The sequence below is a fragment of the Tympanuchus pallidicinctus genome, unplaced genomic scaffold (genome assembly GCF_026119805.1).
Source record: "Tympanuchus pallidicinctus isolate F22 unplaced genomic scaffold, pur_lepc_1.0 scaffold2, whole genome shotgun sequence".
Classification (NCBI taxonomy): Eukaryota; Metazoa; Chordata; class Aves; order Galliformes; family Phasianidae; genus Tympanuchus; species Tympanuchus pallidicinctus.
In genome coordinates, this window is record NW_026294721.1 from 25,813,909 (window position 1) to 25,831,698 (window position 17,790).

Here is a 17,790-nt window from a genome sequence, read left to right on the forward strand (position 1 = left end):
TTTTATTCTGAGTCTACTTTTTCAGTCTAACCAAAGAATTAGAAAAAACTAACAGAACATTAGGAATGGGTGCTGAATGTATAGAGGAGAGAGCAGAGCAAAACCCACCTGATCCAGGCAGTGGTTACGGAGGTACCGCATGGCTTGCTGAATGCTCTGTGGAAGGGGCTGCCCGGTGCGCTGGACGTTGACTTGCAGTGGTACTCCAAATACATTTCGGTCCCTATAGTCTGGCACCTTTATCCTTTTCATAAATTTTGGTACTGCCCTATTAAGTAAAAGAAATTACAAAATTGAATTAAACCTCTGTCAACCATTTATCTCATGGATTTCTGGTAATGCAAAAAGTAAGTGAAATAAATGAAACATTTTAGTATGATGAATAATATGAGAAGTATTGAGAATATAAACAAGCTAATTCATCCAGGTATTGGAATAGGGAAAGAACAGAAAACACAGTTTCTCTAAGAGAAAAGCTTGAAATTCAGGGCAATATTCTGCCTGTAAGTATTAATGTGGTTCTATTCTACCAATATTAGTAGGACAAAAGCTACAGGGTAAAACTGCAGGGGCCAGACTGAACTGTAAAGGAGTCAAAATAAATCCTGTGGTCAGTGACCCCTTATAACACTGCTTCTTTAGGTTTCAAGAAAGATGGACATTTGTACAATGAGCTTTTGTATGTCAACTACTTGTTCTGCAAAGTCCTCTAACTGGGTCCATCACCCACCAGAGTGCTTAACAGCAGAAACTGATGTAATACATTTGAGTTCATTAGCTAAAAACTTCAGCTCTATAAACAACCCCTTTGAGGGACCTCTCTCCTTGTCAGGGAGTAGTAACTGTTGTTACTCCTACTTCCTACTCCAGTTTCAATGACAGGTCTTTCCATTTGCTTTTGACTCTAAGGAAAAAGTTACTAAGTACAAAAGAATGATTTATCCCTAAGTTCCCAAGTGTTATTTTCATGAAGGAAAAAACCCCAAAACTATTAAAACGTGAGAATATTGAGTTCATTTTCCTAAACAAGAAGAAAACTTAATGTATGGTACAACACCTAATAGGACATGGTAGCCATGGTGAACAGGGAGACCTATTTAATATTTCAAAACACAGTACAGCTATGCAAACACTGCATTATATTTACAGCTGACTAATCTGTTAAATAGGAAAATAGAACCAATTTGTATTGCCATACAGTTAAGTTTAGGGCATTATTGATATATGTATGAATAATACTTGCTTTGTCAAAAAACATGCCAAAGGAATGTGAAAAAACACATTGCGATCTCCACTGAGAATCTGAAGCATGCAGGGATAACTGGTCAATACTTATTTCTGTCTTTCAGAACAAACAACTTCTGTATTTAGAAAGGCTGACATAATAACAGCCTTTGAACAGGAGGTACTTTGATGCTGAAGCTAAATACTCTCTATGACTCCTGGGGAAGGGAGGAGGCTGGCCTGTGGTAGGGAGAAGAAAAATTTTATTGCGTCTTTTGCAGCCTGAAGGTTACACAGGCTACACTACAGATAGAATAATAAAAGAGCTTTCTATTTCATTCTTTCAACACACAAAAACCAAAAACCCACACTCAACTTGGTTACAAACACCTGGACACAGCAGAAATGGCTTGCTACAAAAAAATAGATGTTGGATAATAAGATAACAAGGTTAAGATAACAAGGTCTCTATATGCCATCAGGCCTTCTTTTGCTATGGAAAGCAGACATCTTCCTGCACAGAAAGCTGGCCTCTGCCTCACTGCTATTATTCTTCTATATGTTCTTACGAGCATGCTTCTCAATCCTCTCAATCCTCTCAATCCTTCTCAATCCAAATCTCAAACAAGATTTGCCCTACCCAAAGGGTTAATGATGTTAGCACTGTCTAAGGAAACCAGAAATACTGTCAGCATAGGCTGAAGGAAGACAGGCAAATATGGAAAAAGTGGGACAGAGGGACTTGTATGTTTCCAGAAGTTGCCTAGGACTAGTGAAACTGTTGCGCTCAGACAGATGGCCTGTCTACACATGGCACTGTGCCCTTACCAGCTGAAGCCGTGCTTGTTGGAAGGCGTGTATTTCTCCAGGAGAGCAGTTAACTTCAGCAGTGAGTACTTCTGCAGCAGGTTCATCTGTGCCACAGACTGGCAATTGATCTGCAGTGAGGCTGAACTGAGGCTGGGCCGATGAGAGCTCTGGAAGCTGTGCCACCTCAGCCTGTGCCTGTGGAGATGATGGAGAACAGAGTAAGGACTAGTCATCAGGATGTCTGCCTCACCCACTGCAATGTCTGTGGATGGGAACACATTAAGCTATCCTACATAAACTGATATCCTGATATCAGATATCCTTAAAGGCCTCAAATAATATTGATTTTTTTTTCCGCTCAGAAGACCTTTCAGCAGTAAGAAAGTCAGAATCAAACAACTCTGTAAGAATGAAAGGCTCCAGATTTCAAGACACGTCAAATGGAAAACTAAAAGCTCTTCTGAAAGTCTCATTAAATTTATACATGCAACTGTAGGCAACTAAATGACAGCAGAAACCATGCCCTAAATTATTTGCACCAGTTTTAAAGAAAAACTGGAAACAAAGCTAGAAAGAGTTCAGCCCCTTGCTCTATTCACAATACAGACTTCCATGCCATGGTGAAGATCCCAACATGAGCTTGGGGGCCTCTGGAGCTTCCTCAAACCCCCACAGTGCTGCAGCAATCAAAGGAAACTAAACACTCTCCATCTTCCTCACATTTAATGCCCAGACATGTTATTAGGAAACAGCCTTCTACTGAAAAGTGCAATTTTTTAGTCAGTCTAAAGGTTTTTACTACATGCTGACAAGAAACAGATCATACTTCCACTGGTTCTCCTACCCCATTTAAAAAGTGAATAATCCTACTTGAGATCCCTCACCTTCCCACACACCATTTCAGCTTGAAGAATTACCATTCCCCCCAAGTGCCTTAACACTGACTTGCTGAGCAAGCTGTTTTTCAAGGACGACTCAAGCTGAGCATATAAACATATAGCTATGAAGTGTCAGAATCACTTTTCTAGAAGTGTTGTACAAATAGTTTCCATGGTTCTAATTGTTTTTGGAGGCAATGGGATGAGCATGTGTATGTTTCAGTGGCCTCAGATGGTATTGCATGAGGGCCTTAAATAAGCACAGTATAGCTACTACAAAGGCATCTGGTCCAACAGGGACCTCACTGGGGCCACCCTAAGTCCCACAAGCTCACCTGCTGGACCGTGTCAGTGATGTGCCCACTCCAGAGTCCCTTCTGTCCTGCATCCCTGAGGGCTCTTCTGTTTCATTAAGTGAATTGCCTGTGCTGTCAAGGTCACTTGGTGTTGTTCGATCATTATCTACATCAAGATGGATCTGCTTTGGGGAGGAAGGACATGGGGAGATGGAGTCAAGCGCTGAGTCAGAGTCCCCTTCATCCGAGAACTTCTCAGACCACTGATTTACTATTCTTTGCATCCCTTTTACATGGTACAAGATGTCATCTAATTCTGGGAATATGTCTTCATTTTCCAGATCAGCCAGGTCACTCGTACTGGAATACAGGATTGAGCCTGGCACATTGTCGTAAATGCTCAGGCGGCTGCTCAGTGAGCTAGCAGAGTTGCGCCTTTTCCCCATGCTCAGCTCTTTAGAGCTATCTCCACTGTTTTCCCTCTGAAGAGTGAGATGGCCATGCCCATGGAAACTCCCTGTCCTCCAGTTCACAGAAGCATTGCTTTCTGTTGGGGAGAAGTTGCCATTGGAGAGCGCTTTGGGAAAAGTGCCAGGCTTATGATCTTCTGGAATAAAAAAAACAGTGTCTTCTGCAAAGCTTCCCCTATTCTTGAAATTCTGCTCCATCACATCGCTGAATGTTGACTGGTTGAAGGGATCAAAGCCTTCCAGGTACATGCCCACCCTTTTATTGTATGCGCTGAGGCTGCGTGTGCGCGTGACAGGGCTGGGTGTGCTGACAGCGCTGCTCGTCTCCGACTGACTGCTGCTGCTACTTGTCTGGGTAGAATTGGATACGCTCCTTTTTCGTACCATGGGAAGGCTGATGTGATTGCCATTGAGGGCAGAAATCTCCACGCAGTTAAGTTGTTTCAGTTTATCTTCATCCATGCCCTCCTGCAGGATGGGCCCACTAATAATAAGGCCAAGCTTTGAAGGAGCTTTGTTCTTGCCATGGTGAGAGCTCTTAATTTTCAGACTCTCCATCCTCTTGAGCAGGCTCTTAGTTTTAGATTTAGTGTTCTTCTCATTTGCTTTTGTGTTGAAGCTGAAGCTATTCAACTCCCTGGGCAAAGGCAGGCTGCTGAACGAATCATCATTTGCTATGAAATTGCTGGATGAACAAATGCTCACAACTGAGTTTGTTCTGGTGCTAGAGGCCTCGCTCTGCAGGGTTGGATGGTGGCTACTGGTGCTGCTGGTGCTGAGTATAGAGGCCACCTCCTGCCGCTCGCTGAGATCGGTGAGCACGCTCTCACAGCTGGCCGCATTTGGGAGGAGAGGAGCCTCTGGGGAGGAGGAGGTGTTAACATCCGGCTTTGGAGGGAACACATCAAACTCTTCAAGCCTTGACCACCTCTTGCTGTCCCTCTGAAAAGTCCATTTGCCGCTTATTGCACATGGTTCGTCTTCATCTGAATCTTCACTCTGCAAAGAAGAACAGCCCTGAAAGTGCTGCTTGCAAACTTACAAACAGAGAATTGCATTTAAACACAGTGCACACTAAACTGATTTAAGCATGACCTTGTTCTCACCAAATTTAAAGCAAAAACAGTCTCTTGCTTCAGGGAGAAGAAGATTAAACCATAAAGCCCATTACAGGAAAAAATTACATTAGACAGACAATTTATTTTAACAGTTTTTAAAATACAAAGGATTTATGCTTTGTAAAAAGAAACTAACAAGGCAATCTGCTTTAACTTGCTCTTTTCTTAAAACTTTAGTATCCACAGGCTTTTAATTAATTGGTCACAGTGGATAGCCTTCAGATCAGTGGAAATTCCTGGCATGCATAAAATTTTAAACTGGAGTCAGTCCGGGGTTGGGGTCCCCCTGGACTCTCTCCAGTTACACTCTGTTGATAGCGTCTCTATGTTTATACTCCTTTTTGCAATTAAGAGATGTTTCTCATATGTTGTGAATTGTAGCAGCTTAATTCTTTACCTATTCGGGAAGTTTAAAGCTGTGAGCGATGAGACAGCAAAAGAAACTCTTGCTCTGCTACAGTTTGATGCCTCCAGGCTTCTACCTGGTCCACTCTTCCTCCCACAGGCTAGCGGCTAACATTTTAAGAATGTCTTGCAAAGTTTCTTTCTACTTCAGTCTTGCTCCGGGCAGACTTTAACGCTCACAGATAGCAAGCAGCAAAAGCTTGCTTGCTGCATAGCACGTAAGTAAATTGTAAATAGCATCTCCACTGATTATGTTTGATGTACGAGTAATGCCTGAGGGCACACTTACACGCACATCACTTATGCCTCAATCTTTTCATCTAAATCCTGAAAGGGAGTGATCCTGGGATTGACATATTTGGTCTTCCAAGTGCCTGGAAAATTTTAAGTTGCATGCAGTCGGGAGAATAAAACCAATGTGAGATATTTTAATGTGACACCATGAAACCACAAAATAACCTTTGGTGTAAAGAGTAGGCACGACTAATTGCCACACAGTTCCACAACTGCTGAAGCTTCACATCATTTGTTTAGATGGTTTTAATTTAAAAACAAATATTCAAGCATGGCCCCAACTGTAACTATTTGTGTATCAGGAATATAAACATTTATAGTCTGACAAACAAGTAAATTATTCATATTTCTAGTATTTTACTTCTGAATACTTCAGCTCCTGATTCTCTCCTGTTGTTTTTTTTTATTTATTTCCCTTCATTGCACATTTCATCAGCTCAGGAAAGTAAGTGAAACACCATATTTATTTCTTTATAACCAAAAACATAAGGAAACAGAGAAGTGTCATTCTCTTTGCTTCCCAAGTACTACAACCAGTGTTTCTGTCCATGACTCAAGACAAAAACCAAAGAAGACTGGATTGCTTATTTAAAGTTTTCAAGAGGAAAAATGTCACCAAAAACTGTCAATGGATAATTATTCAGATACAAACAGAATCACAGAATCGTATTTATTTGACAGGAGTTAAAATCATTAGAAATCCTAGTGTATAATTATGGTGGTTTGATGGTGAATGTGGTTTGGCTGGAAAAAAGGAACAGTAAAGCAATCATAATTTTCAAAGAGGCCAGTGCAAACATAAGGAATCATGTATTTTTGTTGACACAATTTTTCCCTTAGTGTTAAAAAGTTTTAATGAAAGCAACAAGAGGGAACAGAATCTAAGACCATCTGCCAGAACACAAGAGGTGAATGAAAATCAGGAGCACTCAGACTCCGGAAGATCTGGGGTCTGGACCTGAATCAGGTCTGGTCTGACCTCTAACAGCAATACTGATCATTCCATAGTTAACGACATTCAGAAAGAAGAATTCTTCTGGTGGTTATGAAGAGCAAGCCAGTGGCCTACCCCTTCTTTTGAGGAGTTCCTATATATGCTGCCTCAGAGTGTTATCTTCTGGAGCTTGGGTGCTGTTTCCAGCATACCACAGATAGGGAAAGAGGGGATTAATTCCTGGTAAACAATCCCAGAGCATTTGTATGCATTCTTGTTAAGGGCAGGGCAGCATTGTATAGCCTTAGTTTAGTCATCTTTATCTGCAGTCTGAATATCCCAGGGAATGGTATCAACTACTGATTCATCCTAGGAACACACAGTTTTAAGACAGCTCTCAAGTGGTACCTTACTAACAAAATCTGGCAACTCAGCTTTCTGTCAGCACTGACTTGCTTAAGATACAGGAGGTGCTCCCTTCTTTCTCATGCTCCAAAGGATCATGAAGATCCACGAAACCCTTTAAACTCCTGCTAAACTCCCTGGAGATGTGCAAACTTCTAAAATAGGTATTCAATGCATTTTGTAAAAAAAATTGCTTTAATTCTGAGCTATAATTCTGTGCAACCCAAGCACAGTCAAACTGATTCTGTCTATAAGAAAAGAATACAATTCCAATGTGATGGCAAAGAACCAGAACTGCGAAGATTACATCAAGGACGATGTTCTAACATTCAGGCCAGCTCATTGTGGCTGATCAGGATCCCATCCATCATGCCTACTCCACAATCCTGCCTGGTAATAAGCTACAACACAGCCTTGCTGGCAGGCAGAGAAGCCCAGAGCTTTACAGAGTGAGAACAGCACCTCATGGAAGAGCCAGCTAGACCTTTATCTGTGGCCAAGCCCTTCAGTTCTCACTAAGTAACAACACAAAATGTAAGCAGAGTTTTGACAACGTGTTATTGGCAGGTTCTACTCAGTTATCATTCTACACTATGGCTAAACAATCCTCTAGTTTTTGTTGTTGTTTTTTTAAAAAAGTTAAGTTTTATTAATACACAATAATGTAACAGAAAATGTCAAAGGTACTTACCCTTTTCCTGTGAGGACTGATTTCTAGCTTCATCACTGCACATTTGTTTAAAGTATTTAAGCGCCTGCAAAGCAAAGGAAACCATATTAAGAGAAAAATCCAGAGTTTTGGCACAAGCTATTGCAGTTCAAAAGCTTTTGTGAAGGCTATCCCTAAACTGCTTTGCATACAAATAGCCAACAGCAGGGTTTCACTTAGAGCCCTAATTATACTTAACCATTAACCCATTACATTTGGCTGTATTCTAACTTCAGAGGGAGGGAGGAACTGATGACTATTTGTCACTATTACCTCAATCAAAATCAGTGGAATTAAACAGAAACTTAGAGTACTTCGAAGTGCACTGTGACTGATGAACTGTAATAATTACATTTATGTAAATATGAAAGATTCAAACCCTGAAACAATCAATCTCGACAGACTGCAAATACAGGAAAAGGCTTCTTACTGACCCTGCATATACGTGACTGTGTGAAACAGTGTGTCATTTTAAAATTGCACTGAAAGCTCACACAGGAAAACTTAATTTTCCACTTACCAGGGGTCCATTTTGATTGTGAGAAGTGTGTAATTATTTTCACTATAGTCCTGGGACCACAGTTTTAAAAAGCTTTGTACCTGACTTTTCTTTCCTAAACTGAAAGTTTATTTTATAGGTAAGAATATTTAAGTCTAAAATTAAATCAACAAAAATAAACTGCTGCAGCAACAAGAGTTAACCACCCTCCCTGTGAGCAGTCTGCACGCACATCTTGAAGTGCTGCATGAATGTACATAGCATCCCTTTATTCTCTGATGAGCTAACAATCCAACATCCCCCAAACAAAATAAGCTCTCTTTCTTATCCAGTCCCCCAGAACACCAGTGTGGCTTGGCAGTCGTGAGAGGCATCACGTCCTCCTTGCCCTCCTCCTGCCTCCCTCATGGTAAGCCTCTGCTTGCAAAGCTTCACCATGAGCTAGGAGAGCTGCAAACTCATCTTTCACTCCTCAGTGGGTTGAATTTCACCCATAATAGCATGTGAAGAAGGGAGGCAGAGGAGCAGAACTGCCTCATTCATGCCACTTCAACAGGGGTAAGGCTGAGCTTTAAAAAGCCTGCTTCATTCTGAAGGAAGTGGTAGAATTTACACCTAATTCCTTCCAGCAAAATGTAAAGAAGAACCTTTATTGGAAGCTTTGCAAAATTTGAAAAAAAAAATTAAAAATGCTGACTTGTCATGTTGCTTCAGATGAGTCTTTTCAGATTCCTGAAACTTGTAACTTGAATCTAGAAAATGTGTGCACAGGAAGGATTACTAGTTTCCTCTTTCCTCTCTCCTTTTATGCGCAGGATTGGTTGCAGATGGTATTTACACAGGGCTTGATCCTGAGGCCATCAAAGAAAATGGAAAAGCTCCTACTGGTGCTTTTGCTGCAGTCATGGGGTAAAAAAGGACAGTTTGATCTATAATTAGACCCAGCCACAACACAGCAGAAAAGAAGAGAAACAGGAAGAATTGCCATGGGTCAGATGCTAGGCCAGTGGCAGATTAGGAAAGTTGTCCAGATCTCTCAATTTCCATCTTTGCTCTGACCTAACCCAGCAGGCACAGCTCTTCCCACTGTGGAGTGGGTATGTGACCTTACAGCAGTTGTGTTTATGGCATGGATGCCTGTCCCACCTACACGTGCGCATGGATTTTGTTTCTCTTCTCTTGCTTTATAATTGTTTTCTTTCCAAACTCCAGGACCTCAATGCCAGGGAGTACTAAGTTGGTTTCAGTCCTATACTGTGTAATAATTTACAAATTTCACAGTGTGACAACCATTGCCTTCGGTGGGAAGAGACTACTACTGAATCCACACATCAGGCTTTATCTAATTCTAGCCTGTCTAATAGCTGATAAAGACTATCTTCGATTTCACAAAGATTACATCCACAGACTTCTCTCCTACTCAAATTAAAATCCTGAAATAGGTAAAAAAAAAAGAGGATAGATCTCCGTTTCCAGAGGAGTATTTAAAAAAATATATAAAATACCCCAGTGCACACCTCACAAAAATGACTATGGGGGCAAGATATGGTAACCCCCAGTGAACGGAGTTAAACACAAAGCAGTTGAGGCAAACAAAGGCTCTGTTACACACCTGACATGATTTCATCACAAAAACACTTTACCTTTTAAAACCTGAATGATCTGTAGTGATTGCCTCAGGTCTGTGAGTTTTGTTATATACATCCCACAAACTACTTTAGCCGGAGTCACAGAACCACAGAATCAGAATCATAGAATTGGAAGGGACCTCAAAGATCATCCAGTTCCAGCATGTCTGCTACTGGCAACAAGCCACTGAGCAGGCAAGGTCCAGGCTTTGTCTGGATGAGAGTTATCTATATCTATAACTTCTATTAACATTCACTGTGCATACTGAAATACTTCTTAAGCCCATAAGAGCACACATTCATTTTCTGCAGATTTTCTCATCAAATTGTTGCTGGATAATGAACCTCAATTTTTTCTCTTCTGACTCTGGACACTCTCTCTCACTAAGTCCACTCCTGGGTATAAATCTTATCACTTCTTCATTGACAGGCAACAGGTCATGTCTCATTATTTTGCCCTAATCTATCTCAGTGGCATCTTCATATGGACTCTGTGGAGACAGCGGGACAGAGCAGGACTGATGCAGACAGTGGCTGCAGCCAGTTACACCATCTTGCTATCTCAACCTCAATCACTACAAGGCCTCCTATCCCCAGCTTCTGTCTCTCTGGATGACAAGATAATATTCTTTCCCATTCTTTAGGTAATTGCCTTTGGGTCAGCCTTTTCTCTGCAGGACTTCATTTCCAGACAGACTTCACTACAGGAGACAGCTCCGTATCTACCTGGTCCCTTCTCCTCATCCAACAGAATTCAGAACCCTTACCTGGGCTTGCAGCCTCCTTCACCTTTGCTTTGTAAAGCCCTTCTTCCTAACCAAGACCATTGTGACAGTATCTGCCTTTCAGTCCCAGTCCTTGTACTGGCTGGCCCCAAACACAAGGTATTGGAGCTTCTCTAGGAAATGATACACGCAATCTACTCTTCCCAGTCATCCTATCAAAAATAGCCAAGTTAGCTTAGCTTGAACTTCTTTTAAGAAAGGCATCCCAAATCAGGCACACACTATCAAAAACGTCAACTTGCATGACTAACTTCAGCTAACTTATACATTAAAATACGGCCTCATGATACAAAGTCTTTGTTAATCTAAATACCAGTTAGTTCTACAACAGCCCTAATGGCTGCCACTTCATTCTGCTCTTCTCAAAAGGAGAAAATTCTCATCCCACAAAGTCAAGAAAAGTGAAAGCAACACATTGTAGGAGATACAAGCATTTTAAACTGGAATTTTCCATCTCAATAAATATACGATCTAACTGTAAGCTTCAGTTTAAAATATTTCCTTAATAGATTTAAATACTTTGTTCCTCATTGCAGGGCAAATTCCAGCTCCATTATACCTGCAGCTAACTGATGACACAGGAGCTTCATTGGACAGTCCATACCTTGTTCCCAGAGCTCATCTGCATGTTATAACCTGCAGTAGATGCCAGCTCTCCACCAATCAGACTGCACAAGCAGCAAATGCTGTTCACTTTAATCCATTGCAATCAATTTCTTGGATGAGAAATCGGGGTGGTAAAAGATTTACAAAACCTCTTGCGCAGATACTGTGGCAGTTTTCTGGTTACGTGTAAGGAGATTAAATAGGATTTTCATCACAGCTTGCTATGTAATTCGTGCTTAGCAACCACAGCCTTTAGGACAAGCGCGTTTCAGTGCTTAGTTTCATGAGTGCATTATGTGGGCAGTTACCCTCTGAAGATAAATTCCTGATCATTAATCTTAGAGTCTTATAAAACCACGGCCAGCAGCACAATCACTACATAAAGCAACCTAGCAAATTAAAGCAGAATCATGACTCCTAGGTTTTTAACCCTACATTTCATGAAGTACCATCTACTATCTCTGTAATTCAAATCTCAACTCACTTTTCACTTAGAGATTTTCAAGAAAATCATTAATGGAGTGTGGCTGTTGAAACCTTTCCCATTTATAAAGGAATTTTACAAATATTAGGAAAACTGTTATTAAAGTTATGTTATTTTTCATGCTTAAATTAATAAGGTTATTAAACAACAATTGACAGTACAGTTCAGAACTGTATATATGTGAAACTGTATATGTTTGAATATAGTTCAAAACTATAATTTAAAATGCTTCAAGCTTAAAAAGTATACAGCATTTATTTATCTCTGTGCTGAAAATGCAAATAATTCCAGAACTACTCTGATTTTCAATAAAGAAACAATGATGGCTTATGGCTATAAAACAAGTCTGAATTCTTTACTGAGTAAGATCCTTTACTTTTTATACACCGACCACGGCATGAGTCAAAATAAAACTGGGTTTGAGGAAGAAACAGCATTCCAAATGATGTACCCTCTCCATGCTTTACAAAATTAAGCAGGGAGATGTCGAAAAGAAAAGAAAAGAAAAGAAAAGAAAAGAAAAGAAAAGAAAAGAAAAGAAAAGAAAAGAAAAGAAAAGAAAAGAAAAGAAAAGAAAAGAAAAGAAAAGAAAAGAAAAGAAAAGAAAAGAAAAGAAAAGAAAAGAAAAGAAAAGAAAAGAAAAGCACACAGACACACACAAAAAAAACCCCAAAACCTAAAGGTAGAAATGCTGTGATAACGTACTGCTTTTGTCTAACACACATTACAAAGGGTCAAATTCAGTTGTCCAATATGTTTAACTGAATTACTTCTGTTTTATTTTAAATTGGGATTTGAAAGTTTCAGTTTTAAAGCTATTTTGTAAGAGATAACTGTGGCTTCAGAGGCTTCAGAATGATGTAGCTCAGCCTTTAAAATCAGTCTCAAGCTGCAGAAACACCTGTAGTCTCTTATACTCATTATACAGAAAACAGTTTGAAGATGCAAGCAAACAGACTACTTTACAAGTAGCAGATTTGTGAAAGACTGCCTAGTTTCACAAGATATATGTTTAGTCACATCATTCTGGCTCAAAAAATAAGATTTCATTCATAAGACAGTGAACTTCTGCTGGTCTCTAAATTTGGAAAAAGTGGCAACTGCTTTTATTGCTTACATTTGCAGCAAGTCTCAAAGAGATGAAGACACATTCTTACTTTTAACAGTGAGAAACAACCTGCTGCCTTTTCCTTTCCATCTAAATAAATAAGTCCAGGTTTAAAAGTATTCTTGCAGGAGAACTGTAGATCCAAAATATGCTGGCAAGGGAAGACCATGCTTCTGGGAAACAACATTTATTCACATTGCTGTACTTACTGTTCAATCATTTCGAAAGTTTCAGAGCACACAAATAAACAGACTGATGTATCACATTTTAATTTTGATAAATTTGGTGCCTTCCCCTGCATCCACAGTGTGAATTTAACATTAGTGAAATTTTTCCGTTCCCGATGACTGGACAAATCTGTTTTCTTAGTTGGAAAATCCTGCAGATATTTCTGAGCAACTTCAAAACTCCAGTTTCTCTTTCCCTTCTAAGTATGGCACTGATGGCAAAAGAACACTATAAATGAAACCCTTTCTTAAAAGGGTTTTGTAATTCATTAGAGTTACTGACATTTAGAGCTGTGGCCATCGTGCATGCAGAATCAAAAAGTATTCATTCTGAAGACAATTTGGAAAGCTGCCAGAAGCAATGCAATAGCTGCACTCACAGATGGCTGTCGCCTGCACAGTTCTGCTTCCCACCGGCTTGCTAACTTGAGAATAATAAGACCAAGTTAAGAATAACAGTAAAAGATACACCTATGAAATAGGTACAAAGATTCTTATCACAAATACTCCTGCCATATTCCTCCCAACTTGGTTTTAAACAAGATCCCCAAGCATTTCTTAGCCCAATATACTATTTCAACTAAAAATGCATACAGATAATTGATAACAAAAAATGGCTGTGCCAATAATAAATATTTGTGGTTATGAGTTTTCCAGATTATACCTCTTCCTGTTATACAAGAAGAGTTTAGTTTCAAGATGCAGTGTGATTTCTTTCCACTTACCTGCATAGGGCCTCAATGGCATCTCTGTCCAGGAAGTCATGCTCTCGCTTGACAAGAGCAATGTCAATCGGAAAGAGGAGATCTGTAGGAATAGAGACAGATGAAGAACCACAAAATCTCTTTTTTTCTAGTGGTATTTCAAGCCCACCAGCTGCCTCCAGATGAGCTAACCAAGATGCGATTGATTCTCAGATAAAGAAAAATCAGCTCAAATACCAGAGACATTCACTGTCCATGTACTAACTTTTATGTGCAGCTTTGATAACTGAAAGCTGATAATTACAGAGGGAAAAAATGAGCAAAGCAAAGATGAAACAACAGGAAAAGAAAGGAGGCAAAAATGAGCTCCCTATCCGATACCAGAAGCTGAAACTAGTTCAGGCTAGATTCATTTAAAATAAATATACAAGTGATGCTCCAAAAGCAAAGCCTCCTATTTTGTTATCTTGGCCCATAAGATCAGAGGTGGATGGTATGTAGAGGTTGTATGGCAGTAGAGGCTGACTGTTCTGGCTAATATTCCATTATATTTTGCTGCCATATGGCAGGTGGCAGCAGAGGGACGGTGACAAAATTGCATCTGACATGGAAGTGCATATGAAGCAAAGATGTACCACTGAATTCCTCCCTGGAAAAAAAAATTTGCACCAGTGTTCATCAACACTTGTTGAACACTTATGAGATCAACCAGTGGATGCATGCTGAGTAAGGTGGTGGGTGGTGTGTTTCAGCAGTGGCAACAGCGACATGAAGGACAAGCCATGTTCTGGATGGTCATGCATATTCAGAGCTAAATAACATCTTCAGTGCACTGGGAATGATGGTAGCAACACTGAAATATTGCAAAGTTTGTGATACGTTCCACAGGGTCACACAGGAGCCAGGTCCAGGTGGCTCAAACAGGAACAGAAAGAGCACTTGTCAGGACCTGTAGAACCAAAACGAGGTTGAGAGTGACAGTTTCCTGGATCGTATTATTATGGGTGATGAGATGTGGCATCACTATTATGAGCCACAGCCAAAATAGCAGTCCATAGAGTGGTATTGTGAATTTCCTATTAAAAAAATATATTTAAGATGCAGCCCTCAGCAGATAAAGTGATATGTACTGTCTTTTGGGATAGGAAAGGGGTGATTCTTCTGAATTTCCTGGAACCTGGAGGAACTACCAACTCTCACCACTACAATGTGATGCTGGCTAAGCTGAAGGCTCAAACTTTCAATATTATGCTGGAGAAGACAGAAAACAGTCTTTCTCTTGCAACACAATAACACCAAATCCAATAACAGTCTGAAGATTGCGGAGCACACTGCTAATCTTGGCTGGAGTGTCCTACCACATCAACCACATAGTCCATATTTGGCACCTTCTGACTTCCATTTGTTCAGGTTGACGAAAGATGGACTGTATGGAAAATGTTTTCCTAGAAGTGATGCTGTCACAGTGGGTTGCTTCCACTGGTGCAGGTTTTGAGAAGTGTGGTGTGCAGGCTCTCATTCATCACTGGTGAAAATGCAGTTAATGGTGGTGATAATGTTGAGAAATAGTTTTCTAGCTGAGAACATGCTCTGTGAAACAGTGTTACTGTGCTCTTTGTATGTGTTGTAGTTTCCATGGAAATAAAGAGAAGGCATTGCTTTTGGAGCAACCTCCATCTAAGTACTAGTATCTCAGAATATAGGAAAAAGATCAGTAAAAACCAAATCGCTGGAATGAAAAACAGAATCTCCTTGGCTGTACATCAAGCAGTTTAAGTGTTTGTTACATTAATGAGATAGAGGCTAAAAAGAAAGAATGCCAAGCTGCTAGAGCCCACACTATCCTTTCCTTACAAGATTATTTAGGTAAATAACTGGGAGAGTGAGGGGGAGGAGACAGTGCTGTCAGAAAGCTGTAAATTTACTACAGCTCTGAAGCAACAACAAGATATATATTAATTACTGTCCTCCACAGATTCCTGACTGTCATTTAGGTCCTGATTCAGCATTCTTTGCACAGCCATACCTTCCACCAAAACCACTCAGTGTTAAATACATGCAATAATACAAGGACTATGCGATAATACAAAGACTAAGGTACTGCTGCAGTTGCATACAACTTTGTGTGCCCACAAGAAAATATATGGCAGAACAAAAGATAGAGGGGGGACTAGAAGTTGATGGTCTTCATAATTCCTTTTTTTGTTACACTTAACTTTGCTGATGCTGTTTTTGTTGGTGTTGCTCCTACCAAAGAGGCCTGCAAAGGACAATGGCATATTGTTTTCACATATCCTTTCAACGGGTATTGTTGGCCTTGCTTTCACATCTCGATCTCACTCTCTGCAGTCCCTTTGATGTTGGACAAGAAACTGATCCTCAACTGGAAACGGTATATAAGCTTGAAGTCTCTAAATTTGACAACTGCAGCCATGGGTAAGTCGTGTTTTCCAAATGCTAGTAATTTTTTAGATTTACAGCTTATTACAGCATGAAACCCACAAGACCATATATTCAGCTTGGAGTCCCGTCCCCACTTTTAACAAAGATTGGAATTAAAATCTCAGGTCTGCATCCCAAGAAAATCCTGGTATCACCAACCATAAATAAATAGATAGATAGATAGATAGATAGATAGATAGATAGATAAATAAATGGAAGAGTAGTAACAAAAGGAAATTTAACTTCTGAAGTAGCAAAGGAAATTTTTGGTACGCGCTGCTTTTGAAAGTACTATTATCATCTCATATTGCTAATACAACTGCAAATGAAAGTTCAGCCAGATAATTTTTCAAGGTCAGCTCAGCTTTTGCTGTAATTTCCAAGTTATCTGCTATATATCTGCTATGAATAATGGGCTTTCTAAGCTCATTCTTACAAGCTGGAATTTACTTCATAAAATGGAGATGGATAAGAAAGTGCAGAACCGTTCTGCAACAATGCAAGCAATTTCATGGGATGGGGCGGGGAAGGAAACAACTCTGATCAATAATACACATTAAGAAGGATATTTAGGATGTCCCTCTTTAAATCAGACTTCTGTAAGTCATTCTGCATCAGAGCAGGAGAGGTTAAACAGTTGGGCAAATCTGCAAGTTTCTACCATGTCAGCACGTCAGAGAGAGAATAAAGACATGAGAGCTCTACTTGAGAAAAACCGCTGCAAAAATGATAAATAATAATAATAATAATAATAATATAAAAGCAGAAATTTGAAGCATTCAATTTAAAACTCCAAGAGCGTTTCAGAGTCACACCGGTTTTGGTATGCCTGTGTGCATGGAGTGCAGCAGAAAGCAACCTGGTCTTTAAGATTTCTACAGACTAGCATTTCAGTCGTACACATGACCCTTCTGTAATGGATATTACAATACACTGTTCCAAAACAAAGCTACATGCTTGCTCTATATCAGTGCCACAAAGAGTTACCCTGCAAGCCTAGCTTCCTACCTTCATAAAGCTGTGCATATTGAGGGAAGCCAGCAGCTCGCAGCCAGTCACAAGCTTCCTTGGCTTCAATTTCTGAAAGAGGACAGAAACAGAGCACACTCGCATTAGTTACAGAATCACAGAGCCATTAAAGTTGGAAAAGACCATTAAGATAATCTAGTCCAACCATCAATCCATCATCACCACACCCACTAAATCATGTCATCTGCAGAGCAAAAACCTCCTCCCTAGCACTTTCGTTGCTCCTGTCATGAAGTAAGCGTAAAGATGCATTCAACATTCAGTAACTTCGAACTGAAACTCAAGTCTGCTTATATGAACTTCCTTCTCTTCACAATACCAAACATATTCCAGAATTCACCTCTGATTTATCAAAAGGTCATCATGTTAGCAATTAGACAAACAGGAACAGATGAAAACTACAGGAATCACAGATTATTCTGCACAGGTTTTGTAAACACTAGAGACAGCAGCATTACAGTGAACATGTGGTTTTATTCCACAAATCTTATGATCCTCTTGGTGTAATTATTCTGTCTTGATAGAAATTCCTCATAGAGCCTTGTGCTTTAACATCCTATAGATAGTACTGGCAGTCCAGGAACAACTGACTCACTATATTGCAGCAGGTATTTACTGCTCAACAAGAACTCAGTTTCACTGGAGGTCTTCAAGGTATTTATGAGTGCCTTGGTCTATTATAGGAAATTCAGTGAAAGTTTCCCTCTCACTTCCCAAAACAACATGCTTCAAAAT

At 40.0% G+C, this 17,790-nt stretch overlaps 1 protein-coding gene across 5 annotated transcripts in view; it reads right to left on the bottom strand.

Moving 5' to 3' along the window:
* DLC1 (DLC1 Rho GTPase activating protein) overlaps nucleotides 1–17,790 on the bottom strand; it is a 214,035-nt gene that overhangs the window by 8,246 nt on the left and 187,999 nt on the right. For all 5 annotated transcript variants that reach the window (XM_052682373.1, XM_052682375.1, XM_052682374.1 and 2 more), the window contains 6 exons: nucleotides 17,035–17,106; nucleotides 13,606–13,687; nucleotides 7,526–7,589; nucleotides 3,248–4,677; nucleotides 2,053–2,229; nucleotides 109–268 (listed from right to left, as the gene is read on the bottom strand). In XM_052682373.1, the coding sequence (XP_052538333.1) occupies nucleotides 109–268; nucleotides 2,053–2,229; nucleotides 3,248–4,677; nucleotides 7,526–7,589; nucleotides 13,606–13,687; nucleotides 17,035–17,106 (1,985 nt within the window). The remainder of the gene's footprint in view (nucleotides 1–108; nucleotides 269–2,052; nucleotides 2,230–3,247; nucleotides 4,678–7,525; nucleotides 7,590–13,605; nucleotides 13,688–17,034; nucleotides 17,107–17,790) is intronic.